At 40.2% G+C, this 22,061-nt stretch overlaps 1 protein-coding gene across 1 annotated transcript in view; it reads right to left on the bottom strand.

Annotated features, from left to right (window-relative positions):
* The window catches only part of dnah1 (dynein, axonemal, heavy chain 1), a 425,483-nt gene that overhangs the window by 231,140 nt on the left and 172,282 nt on the right, over window positions 1-22,061 (bottom strand). Inside the window, exons 29-32 of the mRNA XM_072582714.1 lie at window positions 16,021-16,134; window positions 14,332-14,520; window positions 12,039-12,144; window positions 6,044-6,157 (exon numbers count right to left, since the gene is read on the bottom strand). Coding sequence (XP_072438815.1) covers window positions 6,044-6,157; window positions 12,039-12,144; window positions 14,332-14,520; window positions 16,021-16,134 — 523 coding nt within the window. The remainder of the gene's footprint in view (window positions 1-6,043; window positions 6,158-12,038; window positions 12,145-14,331; window positions 14,521-16,020; window positions 16,135-22,061) is intronic.

The raw sequence follows: 22,061 nt of genomic DNA, 5'->3' as shown, positions 1-22,061 counted from the left end.
AGTTGTTTTTTTATGCAGATGATAGGGTAGGGGGAGGAGGTAAGGAGTAAATGATCGGGGAAGATAGAGCCCAAGAGAGAGAAGAATAGTTGGACAGACATAGGAGTAGATAACAGTCAGCTTAGAAGAACAAATAGCTACTAATAGGGACAATTACTAACCAACATTAATTGTGTGTAATGGCAGATCAGATGATAACAAGGCTTGGTGTATGGGTGTTGGGGTAAGGACATGGGAGAAGGTGCCTCAAGCCCTAAAATTGTTGAATTCCATTTCCTGAAGGGTGTAAAGTTCCCAAGTGGAAAATGAGATGCTGTTCTTCCAGCTTGTGCTGAGCATTGCTGGAGCACTGCAGTAAGCCTGAGACTGAGATGTCGGCCAGGGTACAAGGTGGTGTATTGTAGTGACAGGCAACTGGAAGCTCATGGCCTTTTTTACGAAAGAACATAGGTGTTCTACAAAACAGTCACCCAGTTTATGCTTCATTTCTCTAATGTAGAGAAAATCACATTGTGAGGACTGAATACAGTAGACTAGATTGAGTGAAATTCAGGTAAAATGCTGCTTCACCTGGAAAGTGTGTTTGGGCCCTTGGATAGAGGAGGGAGGAAGTAAATGGCAGGTGATTCACCTTCTGTGGTTGCAGGTGAAGTTGCGGTGGGGCTGTGGGGGGTGTTGGGAGTGAAGGAGAAGTGGACCAGAGTGTCCCTGAGGGAAAGGTATTGCAGAAAGCTGACAAGGGAGGGGAGTGGATTATGTGTCTGGTGATGGCATCCTACTGAAGGTCATGGAAATGGCGGCTAATGATCCTCAGGATGTGGATGCTGGTGGGATGGTTAGTGAGGACAAGGGAGACTCTATGGCTGTTGTGGGAAGGAAGAGGGGGGAATGAGGGCAGAAGTGTGGGAGATGAGTCCCTGCTGAGGACCCTGTTGATATGGTGCTGGGGAATCTTTGGCTGAGGAAGAAGGTGGGCATTTCAGAGGCTCCCTTGTCAAAGTTGGCATCATCAGAATCTCAAAGTTGATTCCGCTCCTTTTTTGTTGTTTGTTTAGACTGTGTGCTCAACAACATGGCAACCTGCTTTCCTATTTGGTGTTCAACTTCAAACTCAAAATTCTGCTTTATCACCAGTGTCCTGTTTTGACCAGTAAATTTGCTTGCCTCCATTGCAAGCTCACCCCTTCAGTGAACCTTTTTTTTGATGACTTATCATCTCCAAACTCAGCTTCACCAATTCATTATGACATGCTCCCAATTTCTATCCTACCTAAGTAATTCATTAAAACTGCCATCCTGACTACTTGATGCTTACAAATTCCATTAATTCTGTTCGCACCAAACTGACTCCAACTCTCTATATCATTGTTAACTTATTCCAAAAGGCTCCTCCATCGAGAAGTCTCTTCAAAATATATCCCCTGTTGCACTATCTCTGTAGTGCTACATTGCTTTCATTTCTTGCACCTTCTGTTTTCCAAGCCATGATTCTGGCTTATTGCTGGAATTTGCTGTCAGTGGAAAAGCATCATTGATCTCAAAGAAAGATGCCCACAGAAATAAAGCAATCCCCGTGGCACAGATCACATCTTTCCCAATTTTATTTTGAATATAGAACAAGATCAAGGAGATTTCCGGATATTCAACAGCGATGTAATCAAGGAAACAATCAGAATGAAGTATTCCCTCAGACAGCAATCTAGGAAATACATATTGCTGAATTCCTTCACTTTGAAGTTCTACATTTTATCGGTAATGAAATAAATTATTGCAAAATAGACATGTGATTATGGTCGAAGCTAAGCTGTCTTAACATTGCTTGATAAAACTGCTTTGAAAGATGTGAAATTTCTTATAGTGGAGATACCTGACATTAGACGAATATAAAATTACTTTCACAGGACCCGTGGAACTGCTTGTCAATAATTGTGAACTTAGAACGCTGTTAAAAATCTAGTAATACTTCAGCCAACAGGATGTAACTTTTTCAAGAATTTTTACAGCAGGAATAAGAATGTAAGAGTGGAATTTTGGACCTTGTTAATTTCTATTTGATTGTAATCTAACAGCACTTCAACAGCACATCCTCTAGAGAAGCGTAGAATTGCAGACAGCAACTTCGGGATACATGTGCAAATCCTGGAAATTTCAGATAGTTTCAAAGGAATAATGTCCCTTCTGCTGAATTAAAATATTGAATGCAATATTTTAATTTACTGTTCCCTTAATTTCTTTATTCCCACTTATAATTTCTCCTACCTTTGATTGGTCAACTTTTACTTGAGATAATATAATTCTTTTCACATTTGGACACCTATACACTAGCTTACTCTTGTATTCTCCTTTCTTTGAGCTGCAGTTTATGTTTTTTTGATGATGCCATAGATGCATCAAGATTTTGGAGGACTTCTTGTCATATGGCTCAGCAAGTTTTCTTGCCCAATCTTGCCAAACTCGACTCATTAACTATCTACCCTGCCCCGATGTCTTTCACATCCAATTTCTGCCTCATTTTACCATGCACCAAAACATCATACCACTCAGCAGATATCCGGGAATTCACTGACATTCCTTTCACCCACACCATCTTTAAAAACTGTCAGTCCAGAATTGCCCTGCACAATTGCTGATATTTGCCCTAGACATGGCAGATAGAGGAAATCAGTGACCAACTTTCCAGGCATGATCCTGGAGGTCTTGCTGAAAAGGGTGTGCACAGGAGGGACTTTCTGTTCCCCCAGAACTAGCATGGAGGCCACAAAAACAGGCTCCTTGGAAGTTGTAATCTGGGTTAAAGCTGTCTAAGCCATCTAGAGAAATGCCCAATACATGTAAAAAGGTGCATGTCCTTCTCCACTCTGTTAGCATAAGTTCTACCTCTTCTCTCTAATATCTCACACTTAAGCTTTCTCTGCTACTGCCCCCCCACCTTCTATCAGAGGTCATGATCTATCACTCTCACTTGGGATGCTTTCCGATCTACACAAACAGTGACACCCACTTTTGTAATACCTACCTCTTTCTCATCACAGGAGGACAATAACCCACAATAAGGTCAAAAGTTTTAAGATGGGTGGCTTGATGCCCATCATTTGGCAGTGAGCAGGAGAGGATCTTGATGCCGACTGCCTCAGAGTGTCTGAACTGGGATCAGGGGCTGCCTTTGACTTATTATGTTGGGACCTCCTGAGTGAAGGCTATCCTCTTTGACTTGACAGTGGCATGCTGAAAATAATATCCAACCCCTATCTTAAATGGTAAGTAGCAGAACTGAAGAAACTTCATATCAGACTTGAACGTTAAATTTATTTCTCTCCAAAATGATACATAACCTGTACAATTTCTCCAGAACCTTCTATTTTTATTGCAGGAGAAAAACAAGTCAGTTTGGTCTGTCTTAGGGGTTTTTTTTTTAGAAGCTATTATTAGCAAGCACTAAGAAAAAAGTCAAGGTAATCAGGCAAAGTCACATGTAGTCTCAGTTAACAAATTTCTTGGAGTTCTTTGAAGTACCATTAACTGTGGATAAACAAGAATCAATGGCTGTGCTCTGTTTCCGTGCTGTACATCTCTATGACTATGACTCTAAGTTAGGCGTTTTTGCTTCGGTCCTGAACTGTGTATGAATGCAAGGTTTCAACAGCATGTCTCTTTTTTACAGCAATGCTCAATGCGAATAACGTACAAATTCCAATTCTAGTTAAGATACAATGTTATGTAAATTTGCAAAGACACTGTTTATGTTCCATTTCTGTTAAAAATGCAGTGTACATAATAATAGCATAGACTAGGAGAAAGTGAGGACTGCAGATGCTGGAGAGTCAGAGTTGATAAAGCATGGCACTGAAAAAAGCACAGCAGGTCAGGCAGCATTCAAGGAGCATGAGAGTCTGGTATAACCCTTCTTCAGGACTGGGGGTGAGAAGGGGACTGAGAAATAAATAGGAGTGGAAGCGTGGGACTAGGGTAAAGATAGCTGTGATGGCAATAGGTGGATGAAGGTAGGAGGTGATGTGATGGGTCGATGGGAAGTGTGAAGTGGATAGGTGGGAAGCAAGATGGACAGGTAGGTTAGGTCAAGAGGACAGATCTGAGTCAGAGGTTTGGATCTACGATGGGATTCGGGAGGGGAGATTTGGAAACTGGTGAATTCAGTGTTCATGCTGTGTGGTTGTAGGCTGCTGACGTGTTCCTCCTCCGGTTGTGTTGGTGATGGAGGAGGTCCAGGATGGATATATCCTCAGAGGAGTGGGAGGTGGACTGGAAATGGCTACTGGAAGGTGTGGTTGGTTGGTGCGTATGGATCAGAGGTGTCCCCTGAATCATCCTGTGAGTTTGTGCTTGGCCTCTCCAATGTAGAGGACACCACATCGAGAACACTTGGATGCAATAAATGTGGAGGATGTACAAGTAAATCTCTGCCAGATTTGGAATGATCCTTTGGGGCCTTGGACTGAGATGAGGGATGAGGTGTGGCCACAGGTTTTGCACCTCTTACAGCAGCAGGGGAAGTTGCCAGGGAGAGGGACTTGGTGAGGAGTGTGGACCTAACAAGGGAGTTGCAGAGGAAACAGACACTACGGAATGCAGACATGGATGGGGAGGGAAATAGGTTTTTGGTGGTGGAGTCTGACTGTAGGTTGTGAAAATGGTGGAGGGTGATTGCTGGATTTTGCATATACTTTATATATTCCAATTTTAGATGTGTAGCAGTAAATAAAACTATACAAAAACAATAACTATGTTCTTTTTCTGTTCAAGATACACTATTGTTCAAACAGGTTGGTGTATAAGTGGGAAGGATGGCAGATAGGTAGCATGATAAATACAAATATTGGCAGAATGGCAAGGGATTATGGTGGCAGATGGGTTGGGTGGCAGGAGGGTAGGATTGAAGATTGGTAGAATGCCAGGTCAGTCGGCTTGGAGATGGGTATCAGGTAGGTAGTTTGGCAATGGCAGGATAGTAGAATAGCAGATAGGATGGGTAAATTGGGAGTAGCCACATTGTTTGGAGATGGTCAGGGCATAGTCAGATCAAGGATTAGTCAGGTGATGGAGGCTAGTCAGGTCAGAAAATGTAATCAGGTCAGGAGAAATTATGGGAATGTTCATGCACTAAAGGATGTAGGGAGGCAATGGCCTAAAGATATTATCACTAGACTGTTAATCCAGAGACCCAGGTAATAGACAGGGGACCCAAGCTGGAATCACGCCACGGCTGATGGTGTAATTTTAACTCAGTAAAATCTGGAAGTAAGGGTCTAACGGTGACCATGAATCCATTGTCAATTGTTGGAAAAACCCATCTGGTTCAATAATATCCTTTTGGGAAGGAATCTCCCATTCTGACCAAGTCTGGTCTACATGTGACTCCAGATCTACTGTTTTAACTGCCCTCTGGGCAATTAGGGATGAGTAATAAATGCTGGGCTTGGCCAGCAACACCCTCATCCTGTGAGTGAATTTTTTAAAAGTTGGAAGAGATCAAGGGATTAGCCAAATTGGTGTGAGATATTGGCAGGGAAATGGGGGAGGTGAGATCAATGTGATTGCTTGATTGCTTGGGTGTCAAGAAAGGTGCCAGTTGTAAAGTTATGCAGGAGTTGGACTGGGATTTTTGTCTAACATTTAGTCAGAATGGACAATTATCCAGGTAAATAGATTGGAACTGTTCAAAGGAACCAAACTTAGTCAAAGTCAAAAATATTTTCAGATGGTCTCAGAATACAAGGGAATTACCCTTTGGAGTTTCAGCACATTAGGACTTTCACAGGATCCTGATTCACACCCTGGTTTGTATATCAGGTCTCATACAATCTGGAGACTGCAAGATCTGGGCCACATAGAATTTGCATCACAGAAACATGTAATGTAATCCAACATCTCTTTTATCTTTCATGCTCCTCATGAGCTTCCACTCACCTCACTCTAACTCACCCTATCAACCTATATATAATTTCTGTTATATTGTCTTTCATGTATTACAGGTGGCATGCAAAATGTCTAATCTAGAAGATGTTGCTAATAAAACTTTGCCTACCTTAAGATTATCAGGTAACTCTGTGCGACCAGCATAGCCAGGGTTCATGGTAATGAAGACAGCACAGGATGGTATCAGTGTGATCTCAACGCCTTCAAACATGAATCGATCAACCTGCAAAAACATTCACAACATTGAGTCCCTTTGCTGGATTATAAAGATGTGAACAATCCTATGCAGCACTTTAAACTTTTTACATTGTTAAAGCTCTCATATCTAGGTATATTTGGAATTGTTGTACAGAGAACACAAATTTATAATTTCACAGGATGCAAGCATGCTAGCTAGGCCAGCTATGATTGTCCATCCTTAACAGAGGTTGAGAAGGTGGTGGCGAGCTGCACCTGAACCTTTGCAGCCCATGAGGGTAAATGCATCCACAGGGCTGACAAATAGGGAGTCCCTGGATTCTGACGTAACAGCAATACAGCAAGTCAGGATGGTGTGGGGCTTTGAAGGGAACCTGCAAGTAGATATGCTCCAGTGCTTCTGCTGCTCTTGTCCTAGCTGGTAGAAGTTGAAGGCTTGGGAGATACTGTTGAAGGAATCTTGTTAAGTTGCTGCAGAGTATCCTGTAAATGTTACACACTGCAACAACTGTGCATCAATAGTGGAGGTAATGAATGTTGAAAGTGATGAATGGAGTGCCAATAGATCACTGTCCTGGATATTGTTAAGTTTCTTAATTATTGTTGAAGCTGCACTCAACCGGGCAAATGAAGACTAATTCCTGAATTATGCTTTGTAGATAGTGAACAAACTTTAGGGTCTTGAGGTTAGTTATTTGCTGCAGGGTTCCACAGGTTGTTCTTGTAGCCACAGTATTTGTATGACTGATCCAGTTCAATTTTGGATCAACGGTAATCTCCAGGAGATGCAGAATTCAGTGGTGTTAATTTTATAATGAATCTCATGGAGACTTGGTTAGATTCTCTCTAATTAAGATGGTCATTGCCTAGCTCTTGTGTAGGACCAATACTACTTGCCATGTATCAACTCAAGGTTGGAAGTTATCCAGGTCTTACTGCACAGACTGATTCAACATCTGAGGCGTTGTGAGTGATGCTGAATTTTGTGTAATCATCAACAAACATTCCCACTCCTGATCTTAAGATGGATAGAACTGGCTGAAGATGGATGGGTCTAAGGCACTATCCTGAGGAGCTGCTGCAGTAATGTGCTGGGACTGAGATGACTGACCATAATTACCTTCTTTGTATGACTCAAACTATCAAAGAGTTTTCCAACTGATTCCCATTCACTTTAGACTTGCTAACTTCTCGATGTTACACTAGATTAAATGTTGCCTTGATGTCACTTGCACCTCATCTCTGGAGTTCATCTCATTTAACTATGTTTTGATCAAGTCACTAGAAAGGTCAAGTGCTGAGTGGTGGAACCTAGTCTGGGCATCAGTCAGCAGGACATTACTGACTAATGCTTGTTCGGTTTAACATCCCTGTCCATCACATCCATAATATTCCAGCTGAATCTGACCTGTGACTATAAAGTTATTTTCTTTTATACTCTTCATATATTTAGTGATCAAAATGTTTGTTTCACCACTTTATTACCACCCCTTCGAAAGTTAAGGATTTGTTCACCAACATTTTTGCTAAAATTGGCCCATTTGTAGTTAGAACTGAAAATGTGTTGCTGGAAAAGCACAGCAGGTCAGGCAGCATCCAAGGAGCAGGAGAATCGACGTTTCGGGCATGAGCCCTTCTTCTCTATTTGTAGTTATACATATAGTGATAGTGATAAACTCAAACACATTTATGGCACAAAAAATGGCCTTTTGGCTCATCAAGTCTTTGTCAACTCTCTGTGGAGCAACCAGTCAATCCCCCTAGCCCACTCAATCCCCACATTAAGTGTCTATTCAATTTCCTTTAGATCTCACTGATTGTGTCTGGTTCTGTCACAGTATTGGGCAGCAAATTCCAGTTCATAACTACTCACTGCATACAGAAGTTCTTCCTCATATCCCCCTATATCTCTTGCCAAGAATTTAAATCCGTGTCCCCATTACTGTTACCATCAGCATTTCCTTATTTACCTCGATCTAAGCCTGTCATAATCTTGTGCAACTCTATCAAATCTCTCATCAACCTCCTTTTCTCCATAGAGAACAATATCTGGTTAAAAAGATAAAAGGGCAGAGCAAATGAACAGAATATAGTTCTTTGAAATTCTACTACAAACCCATTCTGCCTTAAAAGATCTGGAAGTTCCCAATAGTGGAGGCAGTTTGCAGAAAATGGGGCGCCAGAGGATTAGTGGAAGCCAAAGTAAATTAGGACTCAGCAATGGCTCCTCACTGCTGGCTTCTGTTAAAATACAAATTAAATTCCAGGAGAATATTTTAAATCCATTAATGACAAATTAGATAAATCTAAAAAGTAGATATTACTCTCAGCCAGACGAATCACAGATCTTCAGTCAGACACTATTGGAAGGTAAGGATAATTAGATATGTGCTTGTACGCATTCAAGCCTGTGAGCTATTTATACTGGCTGTCATTTAATATTTCTATGTCAGGGATTACTGAGTTGCAAATCCAATTTAGGCAAAGTGCAAGGTCCAACATTGATGTTGGTGTGCCAAGAATGCCATACTTTTCCTGTTGATAGTTATTCAACACAGTTGCTTCTAATTGTACTAGATTAGTCAATTTATTGCATTGTGTTTAATCTATACATTTTATGAAAATGTTTAAGCTGGATTTATAATTCTTAGTTTTTAATTAGTCAGAGGTAGGAAATCTTAACATTTTTAGCCTATTTTCATTTACATGATATGAAATTTGTCATTCTCCTCTCAATTTTTGTGTTTTAAAACTTTTTTTGTTTTTATTCCTGTTTATATTTATCTATACTTAATATATTTTAAATAATTAAACATAATCAGACATCGGCAGTAAAATTAGTATCTTCATTGTGATGCTGTTTCTTTAAATACAAGTTTTCTGCTTATGGTTTCATTAAAGACATCAATAGCATCAAACCTTCTCACTTTAGAAAACATTACATAAAGCTGTCCATGTATAAAAACAGGCCTAGGAATATAAATGCAATTATTTTGTTAGCAGTCTGATCTTGTGACATATTAAAAGTCAGACTGTGAAAATCTAATTAAGAGCTCTTTTCTACAGATTTGAAAAAATATGTCTACATCTGAAGAGCTCAATGAACATTTTATTTCCTTGAAATCTACCTGTTATAATTTCAGCAACTAATATTGAATAAAGCATCTTCCTAACAACCAATCTTGTTCCAAGATAAAGACCTTGATTAAGATTCAGGTTTTGCAGCATCTTTATGACTGTCCCTTCCTTGAATTACTTTTGTGTGGGTGTATGCCCATTGGGGTTAAATTGTGTAGAAAGTGTTCAGAGCATAGATCTTTATCATCTCCTTCAACTGTAGAGAGTCATCGCTAATGCATTTATTTAATTCATGTAGCAGATTTTTTAAACATCAAGTTTAGTTATTCTTTAGCATATAAATGACTTTCAGATAATATCAAGTAACTGTTTCACCATTTTGCCACATTTCAACTAATCCTGTAATGTCATCACCATCTCATTCTTTCTATGTTAACATCATCCCTTCCCTCCCTTTAGTATGCCCTTCATGTCTGTAGTCCATTACGTACTACATGTTAACAAAACCTACTAACACATCTGCTCCTTAATTTGACTAACGTGACAATCCAGACACACAAAAAATAACTTATAATATTATAAACAGATACAAAACACTTGTACACTTGTATAAGTCCAGCCTTGAACCAATCCCTAGCATTGCGGGGTAGCAGTGCTAACCACACAGCCACCTGCCTGCCCTGGTGAGCAGAGTTTACACAGCAGATTGTTAGATATGAATTTGCTTGAAATCACGACAAGGAGGTGGAAGTTTTCAATAAAAACATTTTGTTTTTAGCTTTGTATTTACAGAGCATTATCCAGGCATGAAAGACCCTCAACAAAGAACTGCACAATTGTAATAGTGTTAACATAGAATGGAGGAAGTATGTGCTTTACCAATTAGTCTTTTCACTTGTAAAGGTATACAAGTGTTTTGTGACTGTTTGTTTATATTAAGTTATTTTCTGTTTGTCTGGACTGTCTCATGAGTCAATTTAAGGAGTAGGTGTGTTAGTGGGTTTTGTTGATGGACAATACAATACAGACATATACGGCATATTGGAGGGAGGGAAGGGTTGGTGTTGGCATAGAAAGAAGGGGATGGTGATGACATAACAGGAATAGCTGAAGTGTGGCAAAATGGTGAATCAATTATTTGATATTATCTGAAAGCCATTTATATGTTACAGAATAACTAAACTTGATTTTTTAAAAGGTCTGTTATGTGAATTAAATAAATACATCAGTGACGATTCTCTACAGTTGAAGAAGATGATAAAGATCTATGCTCTGTCTGTGTAGAGTTTGCACATTCTCCCCATGTCTGTATGGGTTTCCTCTAGGTGCTCCAGTTTCCTCCCACAGTCCAAAGATGTGCAGGTTAGATGGATTGACCATGCTAAATTGTCCAGGGATGTGCAGGCTGGGTGGGTTAGATGTGGGAAATACATGTTTACAGGATAGAGTTGGGGGTGGGTGTGGATAGGATGCTGTCTGGGAGGGTCGGTGTATACTTGATGGGCTGAATGGCGTGTTTCCACACTGTAGGGATTCTATGATGATATTGACAGCTGTGTCAAAATTCACTTCAGAAGTTGATGTATAACTTTCTAAATCGACAAAATTCCAAAGTTAAATACAACACAACATATGAAAAAAAAATCAATTCACCCTATCTCCCAATATTAACGCACCTGGATCCTGAGCAGCACCTTTATCAAAAATTAGTCTTCGTAGAGCCATACTTAATACCATATTTTGTTGAAACCCATGCAGTAGCTTGAGATCTTTTGTTTCTGCCAAACAGGGGTGAAAACATTATCTCTGCTCTCCTTCAGTGGTGGAGGGAATAATTACCACATAGAAATATATAGGTCTATCCAAATTAGAAATAATGGAATAAATGTTGAAATAACTGCAATGGAGCTTCACAATGATTTGATATTTTTGAAGTACACTATAGGAGCCTTACAGGACAGACGTGACTTCATAACAGAAGCTTTACTCGATACCTAAAAAAATGAAGTTTTAATTGATGGGCTAAATAAATTAAAATCTATTTTTAATTCCAAGAATATAAACATTTCCATTTTTTCCATTTTGAAAACAGGCAATCTGTCTCATTCCCATTCCTGCAGTTATTTTTGCAAACCATACCCTGTATTTCCAAATCCTTTCAGCTTTTCAAATATTAATGTCTTCATTCTTATATTTGTTTAAATATAATGTACTTGCAATAGCTTGGCAACAAACTTGTGAAAGAATATTTTGAAACATTTCAATTTTTCAGGTTTTTCTTCTAATTTGAGTTTGAAGTCAGCATGAATATAGTTTTATTTTGTATGAGTATGGCCAGCAGTTATTGCTCATCCTTAACTTCCCTTGACAAGGTAGTGTTAAGCCACATTCATGAACCACTACAAGTCCTAAAGTGCAGGTACAGTGCTATTAGGGTGTGAGTTCCAGGATTTTGACCTAGCAACAGTGAAGAAATGGTGATACAGTTCCAAGTCATGATGCTGTCTGGTTTTGCTATGTTTCCATGCATAATGAATTACTATTGGGTGGGCTGGATAACTTTATTAAGTACTGAACTATGTTGACATGCTGTTGTTTAATATCTCATATCCCCATCTCTGCCCCAATGCTCTTAACATTTCCGTATACCATCAAATTAGACTAGTAATTTTTAAGGGGTAAAAACAATGACTGCAGATGCTGGAAACCAGATTCTGGATTAGTGGCGCTGGAAGAGCACAGCAGGTCAAGCAGCATCCAAGGAGCTGCGAAATCAAATTTTTAAGTAATTTTTAAGAAATAGCAAAAATCAGGGAATAAGTCCTCACCCTTTGTTGCTGGGCTTTCTGAATTGTTGTAATCTGTTGTGCCACCACAGACAAAACTTCAATATCAATCCGATTAAACTCATCAAAACAAGCCCAGGCACCTGAACTGAAAATGCATAACAAGAAGTTATTAGTTAGAACATACTTATTTTTAACAAATATAGTGTATTGGCAAACTAGAATTAAAATGAAAAACAATTTGCGAGATGTCGGCAATATGAAATTTCACTTTTTGACATATCCAAAGAGCGAAAATAATTATAGCCAGTGTTGTGTGTGTTCAAAATGCAAACAGATGAATGCAGTTCTATAGATAGTAAGCAGCTAAATTAGAGCTGAATTGATAAGCGCAGGTTAAACTGATTGAGAACAAGATACATTGTGAGGAATGTAAGAATTCTTCCAATATCATTCTCAGGCATGGAAAAGTGAACAAAATACCAGAGTCTAGTTAGCTACAGGTGCATCATTTTCCCTTAAGCAGCATATTTTCTTTTAAAATTATCAATGTTCTAAATGATTGCTATTTACTGTCTACTTATTGTCTACTATCAGACCTATTCATGCAGTTTCCAAATTTATTTTAAGCAACTTGTCCCACATAGCCATGGAGTATACATTGTCCATATTTAAGGTCCCAGTGTCAGCCTTAAATAATCTTTCTCAGACTTAACGTAAAAGGTTATTAAAATTTGAACACTACTCCCCTGTAGCTTCTTTACCACAAATTTTTAATTAACCCTGTTTTATTGCACACAACAGGTCAAAAATAGCTTGTTCCCCAGTTGATTCTTTGACTTGTTAATCTAAATAAAACAAAAAGCACCAAGCTCTCAGGTTCACAAAACTAAACATATTTTAAATGCATCTGCACTTACATTTATTTGAGGCTAGAATGACCTTTCAAATTGAATGCCAAGTCCTCATCAGATAGATCCTAGCATATGATTAGTTTCAATATAATAGACTGCCCTTATCTATTTCCATTCCATTCCCTGACTTCAGGTCTGTGTCAGTTCATCAACTGCTGATACCCTCATTCATGCCATGGTAATTCTAGATTTGACTGTTCCAATACATGTATGATTAGCCTCTCACATTCTACTCTCCATATGCTGATACAAAACTCTTCCTGTGTCTTAACTCATGCTTCTCAATATCTTTACTCTCACTAAATCTGAATCCTTCATTAACCTTGTGTTCATGAACCTATATTGACTCCATGTTCATGTGGCATTTTAATTTTAAAATTCTCATTCTTGTTTCCCAATTATTTCATAAAATTGCTCCTCTCCTGTAAATATCTGCAGGCCACCGATGCCGTGATGTTTCTTTAGTTCTAGCCTCTTTTGTATCTCTACTTTAATCATTCATGGCTGTGCTTTCAGTTGCCTAGATTTGTCTGGAAATCCCTCCCACACCTCCACCTTTCTACCTTACTTTCCTCCTTTAATATACTCTTTAAAACCTATCTATTTAACCACATTTTTAGTAACTTGTACTAATACTTTCATATATCATTTGGTGACATATTCTGTTTTACAACATTCAAGAGACATCTTTCTTTCTAATTTGAGTTTATCAACTATTTTGTGTTACAGCTCTTTCCACACACTACTTGTTCCTCCTTTATACCTAGACAGTTGACAGAGTCAATTAAATTAATACAACAGGCACAAGCACCAACTTCATGCTTGCTATATAAACAAAGCAAGGATGTTTTATTACATTAGAAGTACAATGCAAATATAGATTAGATTAGATTAGATTACTTACAGTGTGGAAACAGGCCCTTCGGCCCAACAAGTCCACACCGCCCCGCCGAAGCGTAACCCACCCATACCCCTACATCTACATTTACCCCTTACCTAACACTATGGGCAATTTAGCATGGCCAATTTACCTGGCCTGCACATCTTTGGACTGTGGGAGGAAACCGGAGCACCCGGAGGAAACCCACGCAGACACGGGGAGAACGTGCAAACTCCACACAGTCACTCGCCTGAGGCGGGAATTGAACCCGGGTCTCAGGCGCTGTGAGGCAGCAGTGCTAACCACTGTGCCACCGTGCCACCCACTATCACTATAAGCTATGCAAACTAGAAACTATCAGCAATTGGTCAAGAATCAAATCCAGATCTACTCCTTCATCTTTGCTTATGACTTCTATTTATTGTACAAGCATATTTTATGTTCCAAGGGAACTAAACCATATATTTATCTACATTAATATCAGTGGCACAGAGTCTGAAAACAGCAGTATTGTACATCCATGATTCTTTTCATTTTATACCTGGCCAAACCTTTAAGAAATTTGCCCATTGCTAAGAAGTCCAGCTGGTCAGAGCAATTGAAAACAACGGTCTGTATTGCAAGAGCTTTACCCAAGTCTTTGGTAGTTTCAGTTTTGCCTGTGCCAGCAGGTCCAGCTGGAGCGCCACCAAATTTAAGATGCAAAGCACCAGTTAATGTGAGGTAGCATCTAGAAACAGGAAGAAATATTTTAAATTCCATTAGGATAATAGAAATAAAGTAATTAAGTAATAGAATAAAACCAAAGGAACCTCTAAACACTAATTTGTAAAGTCTAAAGATGACAAATGAAAGTGAATGAAAACCATGTTCCATTTCACATCTAAGTCTGAGAGTATTTCAACATGATCTTCACTGAAATTACTCTTTAAGAAAACTCATTTACCTTTTACTTCAATGAACTAATATTTATATTCACTGCACTTTAAATTCAATTGAAGAAGAAATTCAATTCACCACTATTTTTCACTTACCATTTATTTCCAAGAGAAATAAAACTGGTTACAGCTTATTCTTTTATCAAGAGGTACAGGGAGGAAGTGGGAGTATGACATTGAGTTACAGAATCGGCCATGACCATACTGAATGGACCAGTCACCTGGTCAAATGGCCTACTCCCCATTTTTATTCTTTTATGAATTTTCTGGCACACCCAAAGACAAAGGCAATGTTTAGCCATCAAGAATGTCACCCAAAATAGGATTTCTTATATATGCAAACTGAGTTTCCATGTCAACTGTAGGACCTAGATAATGTCATTCAGTTGGCAATAGACAAAGCATATATCACAAATACTCTTCCTAGTTGTACTAGGCAGTGAACCACAGCAAAAACAGCAATTCTCAAAAGGGATCAGTGAAAGGTTGCGCAAAGCAGAATTACTCAGGCTGACACAAAAATCCAACAGCACAATCAGCCTGCTCAAGGTGCTTGATTAATCTGATCCCTTTTTTTGAAGAGGAGTATCATATTTATAACCCTTTAGTTTTATGGCATCACTCTAAATCTAAGGAGAATTCAAAGACTATGTTCAGATTCTCTGTTATTTTCACCTGCACTACCTTTGTGTATCTATTATGCATCCTATTCAAAACTAGGTGACTTTCCTACTTTAAAAGTGTCTACAGTTTTAGGTGATTCATCTTTATGTTTATTCAATTCTCCACTACTTCCTTTCTTTCCAAGACATGGCAACATTTTCTTGTGTGAAAGTGGATGCAAAATCCTTACTGGGTTCATCAGTTATCCACCAAAATAAATATGAATTTAACACCATTATAAGCACAAAATACATTTAATTCACAACATTCAAGCAGTTTATTTCCTTATCTGAAATTCTACCAGCAACCTGATAGCAGTATGCTACAGCAATGAGGGAAGCATCTCACTCATTTTCTTTGTCATGATATGTTTATAAACACACTTTAACTCTAAAGGTTAGAAATGTAATTGTTGAACTTCACATGTAAAGGACAGTACACATTTTTACCATTACTCTGTCTGCACATTTGCTCTTCAGGTGTTACCCACAGAATTTGCAGCTTTATTGTTTCTAGAAATTAACATCATTGACTGAATAATTTAATTCTCTAATGCTGAAATATTTCAGCGTCAAGAAAAATTATGATTAAAGTGTGGGAATGTGAAAGTAATGAAAATTCCACTTTACCTGTCAGTGAGTGGGGTGATGACCAGACGACCAGTGTTTCCCAAGTATTCATACCCATAGAGAAATTCAGCATTCACTGCACACACACGGAGATCATTCCGTGACCAATAATATCTGAAATGCAATTTTGAATGGTTCAACACCAATGCTACAAAAGCATACATGGTATACATTGTTTACTTATTCAGCTCAGTCTTATTAGCCGGCTAGGATTCAGAAAATCAACAACTGTGCAAGGACTTTGTACTTTGTGCTTTCCCACACAGAAATCCACTCCATCCGCAACGTAGAAGGCACTGTACCAAATTATCAAATAATTTATCATTTCTTTTCCTCTCACGATTCAGGAGCCTGAATCTAGTTCAGAGGAATAGTCATATATGACTTGAAACATGAACTCTGTTTGTCCTTCTACAGATGATGTCTCCATAGATTCCAAAACTTTCTATAAGTTTGTAAGTTATGTACGTAAATCCACACAGCATGGTAAATTAGGGTGATGAGCTGTAGATAAAAATTGCCACATGGTATTATGATAAAGTGGCATTAACCAGTAATTAGCTCAAACAAGAAGAATAGGGACTTAATACTCCTGGTTACAATGTATTTTTATTTTTTATTCATTCATGGAACATGGGCAACATTTATTGACCATTCCTAATTGCCCTTGAGAAGATGGTGATGAACTGTTTTCTTAAACCCCTGCAGTCCACCTGCTCTAGGAGGACATACAAAGCCCTTAGGGAGGGAATTCCAGGATTTTGACTTAATGACAATGAAGGAATGGCAATATAATTCCAAGTCAGGATGGTGAGTTGCTTGGAGGGGAATTTGCAGGTGCTGGTGTTCGCTTGTATCTGTTGCCTTTGTCCTTCTAGATGGAAGTGGAAGTGGGTTTGGAAGGAGCTTTGGTGAATTTCTGAAGAGCACCTTGTAGGTACTGATGCTACTGAGCATTAGTGGTGGAGGTGGTGCCAATCAAGTCAGCTGCTTTGTCCGGGATGTTGTTACGTTTGGAATCGTAGAATCCCCACATTGTGGAAGCAGGTCCTTCTGCCCAACAAGTCCACACAGACCCTCCGAAGGGTATCCCACCCAAACCTATTCGCCATCCCTATTACTCTACATTCACTCCTGACTAAAGCACCTAACCTACACATCCCTGAACACTGTGGGCAATTTAGCATTGCTAATTCATCTTTAGATTGTGGGAGGAAATTGGAGCACCCAGAGGAAACCACGCAGATACGGGGAGAATGTGCAAACTCCATACAGACAGTTGCCTGAGGCTGGTATCAAACCTGGGTCCCTCTTCTGTAAGGCAGCAGTCCTAACCACTGAGTTACTATGCTGCCCCAGTGGGTTCAATTCCTAAACTGTCAAGTGTTCAGGGATGTTTGGGTTAGGTGCATTAGTCAGGGGTAAATACAGGATAATAGGGTAGGGGAATGGGTCTGAGTGGGTTGTTCTTCAGTGGATCGGTGAGGACTTGTTCGGCCAAAGGGCCTGTTTCCACACTGTAGGATTTCTATGATTCAATGATAAGCTTCTTGAGTGTTGTGGGAGCTGCACCCATCCATGCGTTTGGGGCCTATTCCATCACACTCCTGACTTAGATTAGATTATATTAGATACTTGTCATACTTGCCATACTTGTGCCTTGTATGGCTTTGGGAGTCAGGAGGTGAGTTACCCGGCGCAGTATTCCTGGGCTCTGACTTACTTTTGCAGTCCCTGTGTTCATGTAGCAAGTCCAGTTGAGTTTATGTTCAATAATAACCCCTCCCAAGATGTCAACAGTGGGGAATCAGTGACGGTAACATCAATGAATGTCAAGGGGTGCTGGTAAGATTGTCTCTTACTGGAGGTGGACATTTCCCTGATATTTGTGTGTGGTTACTTATCAGCTCAAGCCTGTATATTGTCCAGATTTTATTGCACTTGAACACGGACTACTTCAGTATCTGAGGAGTTGCGAATGGTGGTGAATATTATGCAATCATAGGCAATATCCTCATTTCTGACCTTATGTCAGAGAAAAGGTATTGATGAAGCAGCTGAAGATGTTTGGGCCTGGGACACTATCCTGAAGAACACTTTCTGGAATGTCCTGGAGCTGAGAAGGTGAGTTACTTATTACAGAATTCATTGCTTCTGACATGCTCTTATATAGCCACAATATTTCTATAGCTTTCCAGTTCAGTTTCTGGTCAGCGGTAGAACCTAGGATGTTGTGTAGGGATTCTGCAATGGTAATACCATTGAATCTCATGGGGAAATGATTACTTGCCAGCTATAAGCCTGAGCCTGAATGTTGAACTGAATGTTGCTGCTTTGGCATTTGAGGAAACAGTAATCATAATGAAAATTGTGTAATCATCAGTAGACATTCACTTCTAACATTATGAAGGAGCTGATGATCACGATGAAGCAGCTGATGATGGTTGTGCCTAGGACACTGCTCGGAAGAATGCCTGCAGTGATGTTCTGAGCCTGAGATGATTGGTCTCCAACAATTACAACTATCTTCCTATGTGTTAGGTATGACTCCAACCAACTGAGAGATTGCCTCCAAAACCCATTGATTTCACTTTTGCTACGGTTCCTTGATGCCACACTTGAGTCAAATGCAGCCTTGATGTCAAGGACTGTCACTCTCATTTCACCTCTGGAATTCAGCTCTTTTGTCCATGTTTAAACCAAGAATGTAATGAGGTCACGAGCTAAATGGCCATGGTGGAACCCAACTGGGCATCACTGTGCAGGTGCTGCTTGATAGCACTGTTGATGACATTTTCCATCACTTTACTGATGTTCAAGAGTTGACTAATGGAATGGTAATTTGCCAGGTTGGATTTCTCCTTTTTTTTGTTTATAGCATATACGTTTTCCATGTATTTTCCACATTGTGGGTAAATGCTAGTATTGTAGCTGAAATGGAAGAGATTGGCTAGGGGAGCAGCAAATTCTGGAACACGAGTCTTCAGTACTTTTGCTGGGATGTTTGCAAATTCTGGTACTATCTGGTGCCTCCAACTATTTTTTGACATCACATGGAATGAACCAAAGCTGCTAAAGACTAGTATCTGTTTTGCTGGGACTACTGGTGGAGAACAAGATGGATTATCCACCTGGCCCTTCTGGCTGAAGATTGCTGTGAATGTTTCAGCCTTATCTTTTGCAATGATGTATTGAGCTCTTCTGCCATTGCGCATGATGACATTTGTGGAGCCTCCTTCTCCAGTCAGTTGTTTAATTGTCCACCACAATTCATGACTGGAAGCAGAAGGACTGAAGGAGTTGGGTCTGATCCATTGTTCATGGGATCATTGAGCTCTGTTTGTCACTTGCTACTGATGCTGTTTGTTATGTAAGTAGTCCTGTTTGGTAGTATCAAGAGGTTGAGACCTCATTTTTAGCTATATCTGGTGTTGCTTCTAGCATTACTTTCTGCACCCCCCAGGATCGTGTTTTTGGGATCCTTCGGGGGGAGGGAGAGCAGCCCCAAATCGTGGTCCACATTGGCACCAATGACATAGATCGGAAGAGATATGAGGACTTGACGCAGAAATTCAGGGAGCTAGGATGGAAGCTTAGAGCTAGGACAAACAGAGTTATTTTCTCTGGTTTGCTGCCCGTGCCACGTGCTAGTGAGGTGAGGAATAGGGAGAGAAAGGAGTTGAACACGTGGCTACAGGGATGGTGCAGAAGGGAGGGTTTCAGGTTTTTGGATAATTGGAGCTCTTTCTGGGGTAGGTGGGACCTCTACAAGCAGGATGGTCTTCATCTAAACCAGAGGGGTACCAATATGTAGGAAATTCACTAAAGCTATTAAGGTGGATTTAAACTAATACAGCAGGGGATGGGAACCAAAATTGTAGGATAGGTACAGAAGAGGATGAGTGTAGGGAGTTCCAAAATCAAGTATCTGACACTGGCAAGCGAGAACCTGGATTGTATAATGTGTACTTCAATGCGCAGAGCATCCGAAATAAAGTGGGTGAACTGACAGTGTGGGTTGGTACCTGGGACTTCGATGTTGTGGCCATTATAGAGACATGGATAGAGCAGGGACAGGAATGGCTGTTGCAGGTTCCAGGATTCAGATGATGTTTCAGTAAGAACAGAGAAGATGGTAAAAGAGGGGGAGGTTTGGCATTGTTGATCAGGGACAATATTACAGTTGTAGAAAGGATGTTTGGGGACTCGTTAACTGAGGTAGTATGGGCTGAGGTTAGAAACAGGAAAGGAGAAGTCACCATGCTGGTAGTTTTCTATAGGCCTCCAAATAGTCCCAGAGATGTAGAGGAAAGGATAGCAAAGATGATTCTCGATAGGAGTGAGAGAGGCTGCGTAGTTGTCATGGGGGACTTCAACTATCCAAATATTGAGTGGGATCACTACAGTACGAGTATTATCAATGGGTCAGTTTTTTTTAGATTAGATTAGATTACTTACAGTGTGGAAACAGGCCCTTCGGCCCAACAAGTCCACACCGCCCCGCCGAAGCGTAACCCACCTATACCCCTACATCTACATCTACCCCTACCTAACATTACGGGCAATTTAGCTTAGCCAATTCACCTGACCGGCACATTTTTTGGAGTGTGGGAGGAAACCGGAGCACCCGGAGGAAACCCACGCAGACACGGGGAGAACGTGCAAACTCCACACAGTCAGTCGCCTGAGGCGGGAATTGAACCCGGGTCTCCGGCGCTGTGAGGCAGCAGTGCTAACCACTGTGCCACTGTGCCGCCCACGAGCAGTGTTTTTGTCCAGTGTGTGCAGGAGGGCTTCCTGACATAGTATGTAGACAGGCCTACAAGGGGCGAAGCCACTTTAGATTTAGTACTGGGTAACGAGCCTGGCCAGATGTTAGATTTGGAAGTAGGTGAGCACTTTGGAGACAGCGATCACAATTCTGTCAGGTTTACTTGAGTGATGGAAAGGGATAGGTGTACTCCACCGAGCAAGAGTTACAGCTGGGGGGAAGGGAAATTACGATGCAATTAAGAAAGATTTAGGAAGCGTAGAATGGGGAAGGAAACTGCAGGGGATGAGCACATTAAATATGTGGAGCTTATTCAAGAAAAAGCTCCTCTGTGTCCTAGATAAGCATGTACCTGTCAGGCAGGGAGGAAGATATAGATCGCGTGAGCCGTGGTTTACTAAGGAAGTGGAATCCCTGGTCAAGAAGAAGAAGAAGGCTTATGTTAGGACAAAATGTGAAAACTCAGTTAGGGCGCTTGAGGGTTACAAGGAAGTCAGGAAAGACCTAAAAAAAAGAGCTCAGAAGAGCCAGGAGGAGACATGAGAAGTTGTTGATGGATAGGATCAAGGTTAACCCTAAGGCTTTCCATAGGTATATCAGGACTAAAAGAATGACGAGAGTTAAATTAGAGCCAATCAAGGATAATAGTGGGAAATTGTGTGTGGAGTCAGAGGAGATACGGGAAGCACTAAATAAATATTTTTCGACAGTGTTCACTATAGAAAATGAAAATGTTGGCGAGGAAGATACAGAGATACTTGTATCTAGACTAGAAGAGATTGAGGTTAACAAGGAAGAGGTATTAGAAATACTGCAGTGTGTGAAAATAGACAAGTCCCCTGGGCCGGATGGGATCTATCCTAGGATCCTCTGGGAAGCAAGGGAAGAGATTGCTGAGCCTTTGGCATTGATCTACAAATCATCATTGTCTACAGGAATAGTGCCTGAGGACTGGAGGATAGCAAATGTAGTTCCCTTATTCAAAAATAGTAGTAGAGACAACCCTCATAATTACAGACCAGTGAGTCTCACTTCAGTTGTTGGTAAAGTGTTGGAAAAGGTTATGGGAGATCGGATTTATAACCATCTAGAAAAGAATAATCTGATCAGGGACAATCAGCACAAGGTTTTGTGAAGGGTAGGTAGTGCCTAACGAATCTTATTAACTTTTTTGACAAAGTGACCAAACAGATAGATGAGAGTCAACAGGTTGATGTGGTGTATATGGATTTCAGCAAGGTGTTTGATAAGGTTCCCCACAGTAGGCTAT

The sequence above is a fragment of the Chiloscyllium punctatum genome, chromosome 12, assembly GCF_047496795.1.
Source record: "Chiloscyllium punctatum isolate Juve2018m chromosome 12, sChiPun1.3, whole genome shotgun sequence".
NCBI classification, from domain to species: Eukaryota; Metazoa; Chordata; class Chondrichthyes; order Orectolobiformes; family Hemiscylliidae; genus Chiloscyllium; species Chiloscyllium punctatum.
Note: the sequence above shows the minus strand (reverse complement) of the source record. Positions and strands in the feature narration are given on the sequence as shown.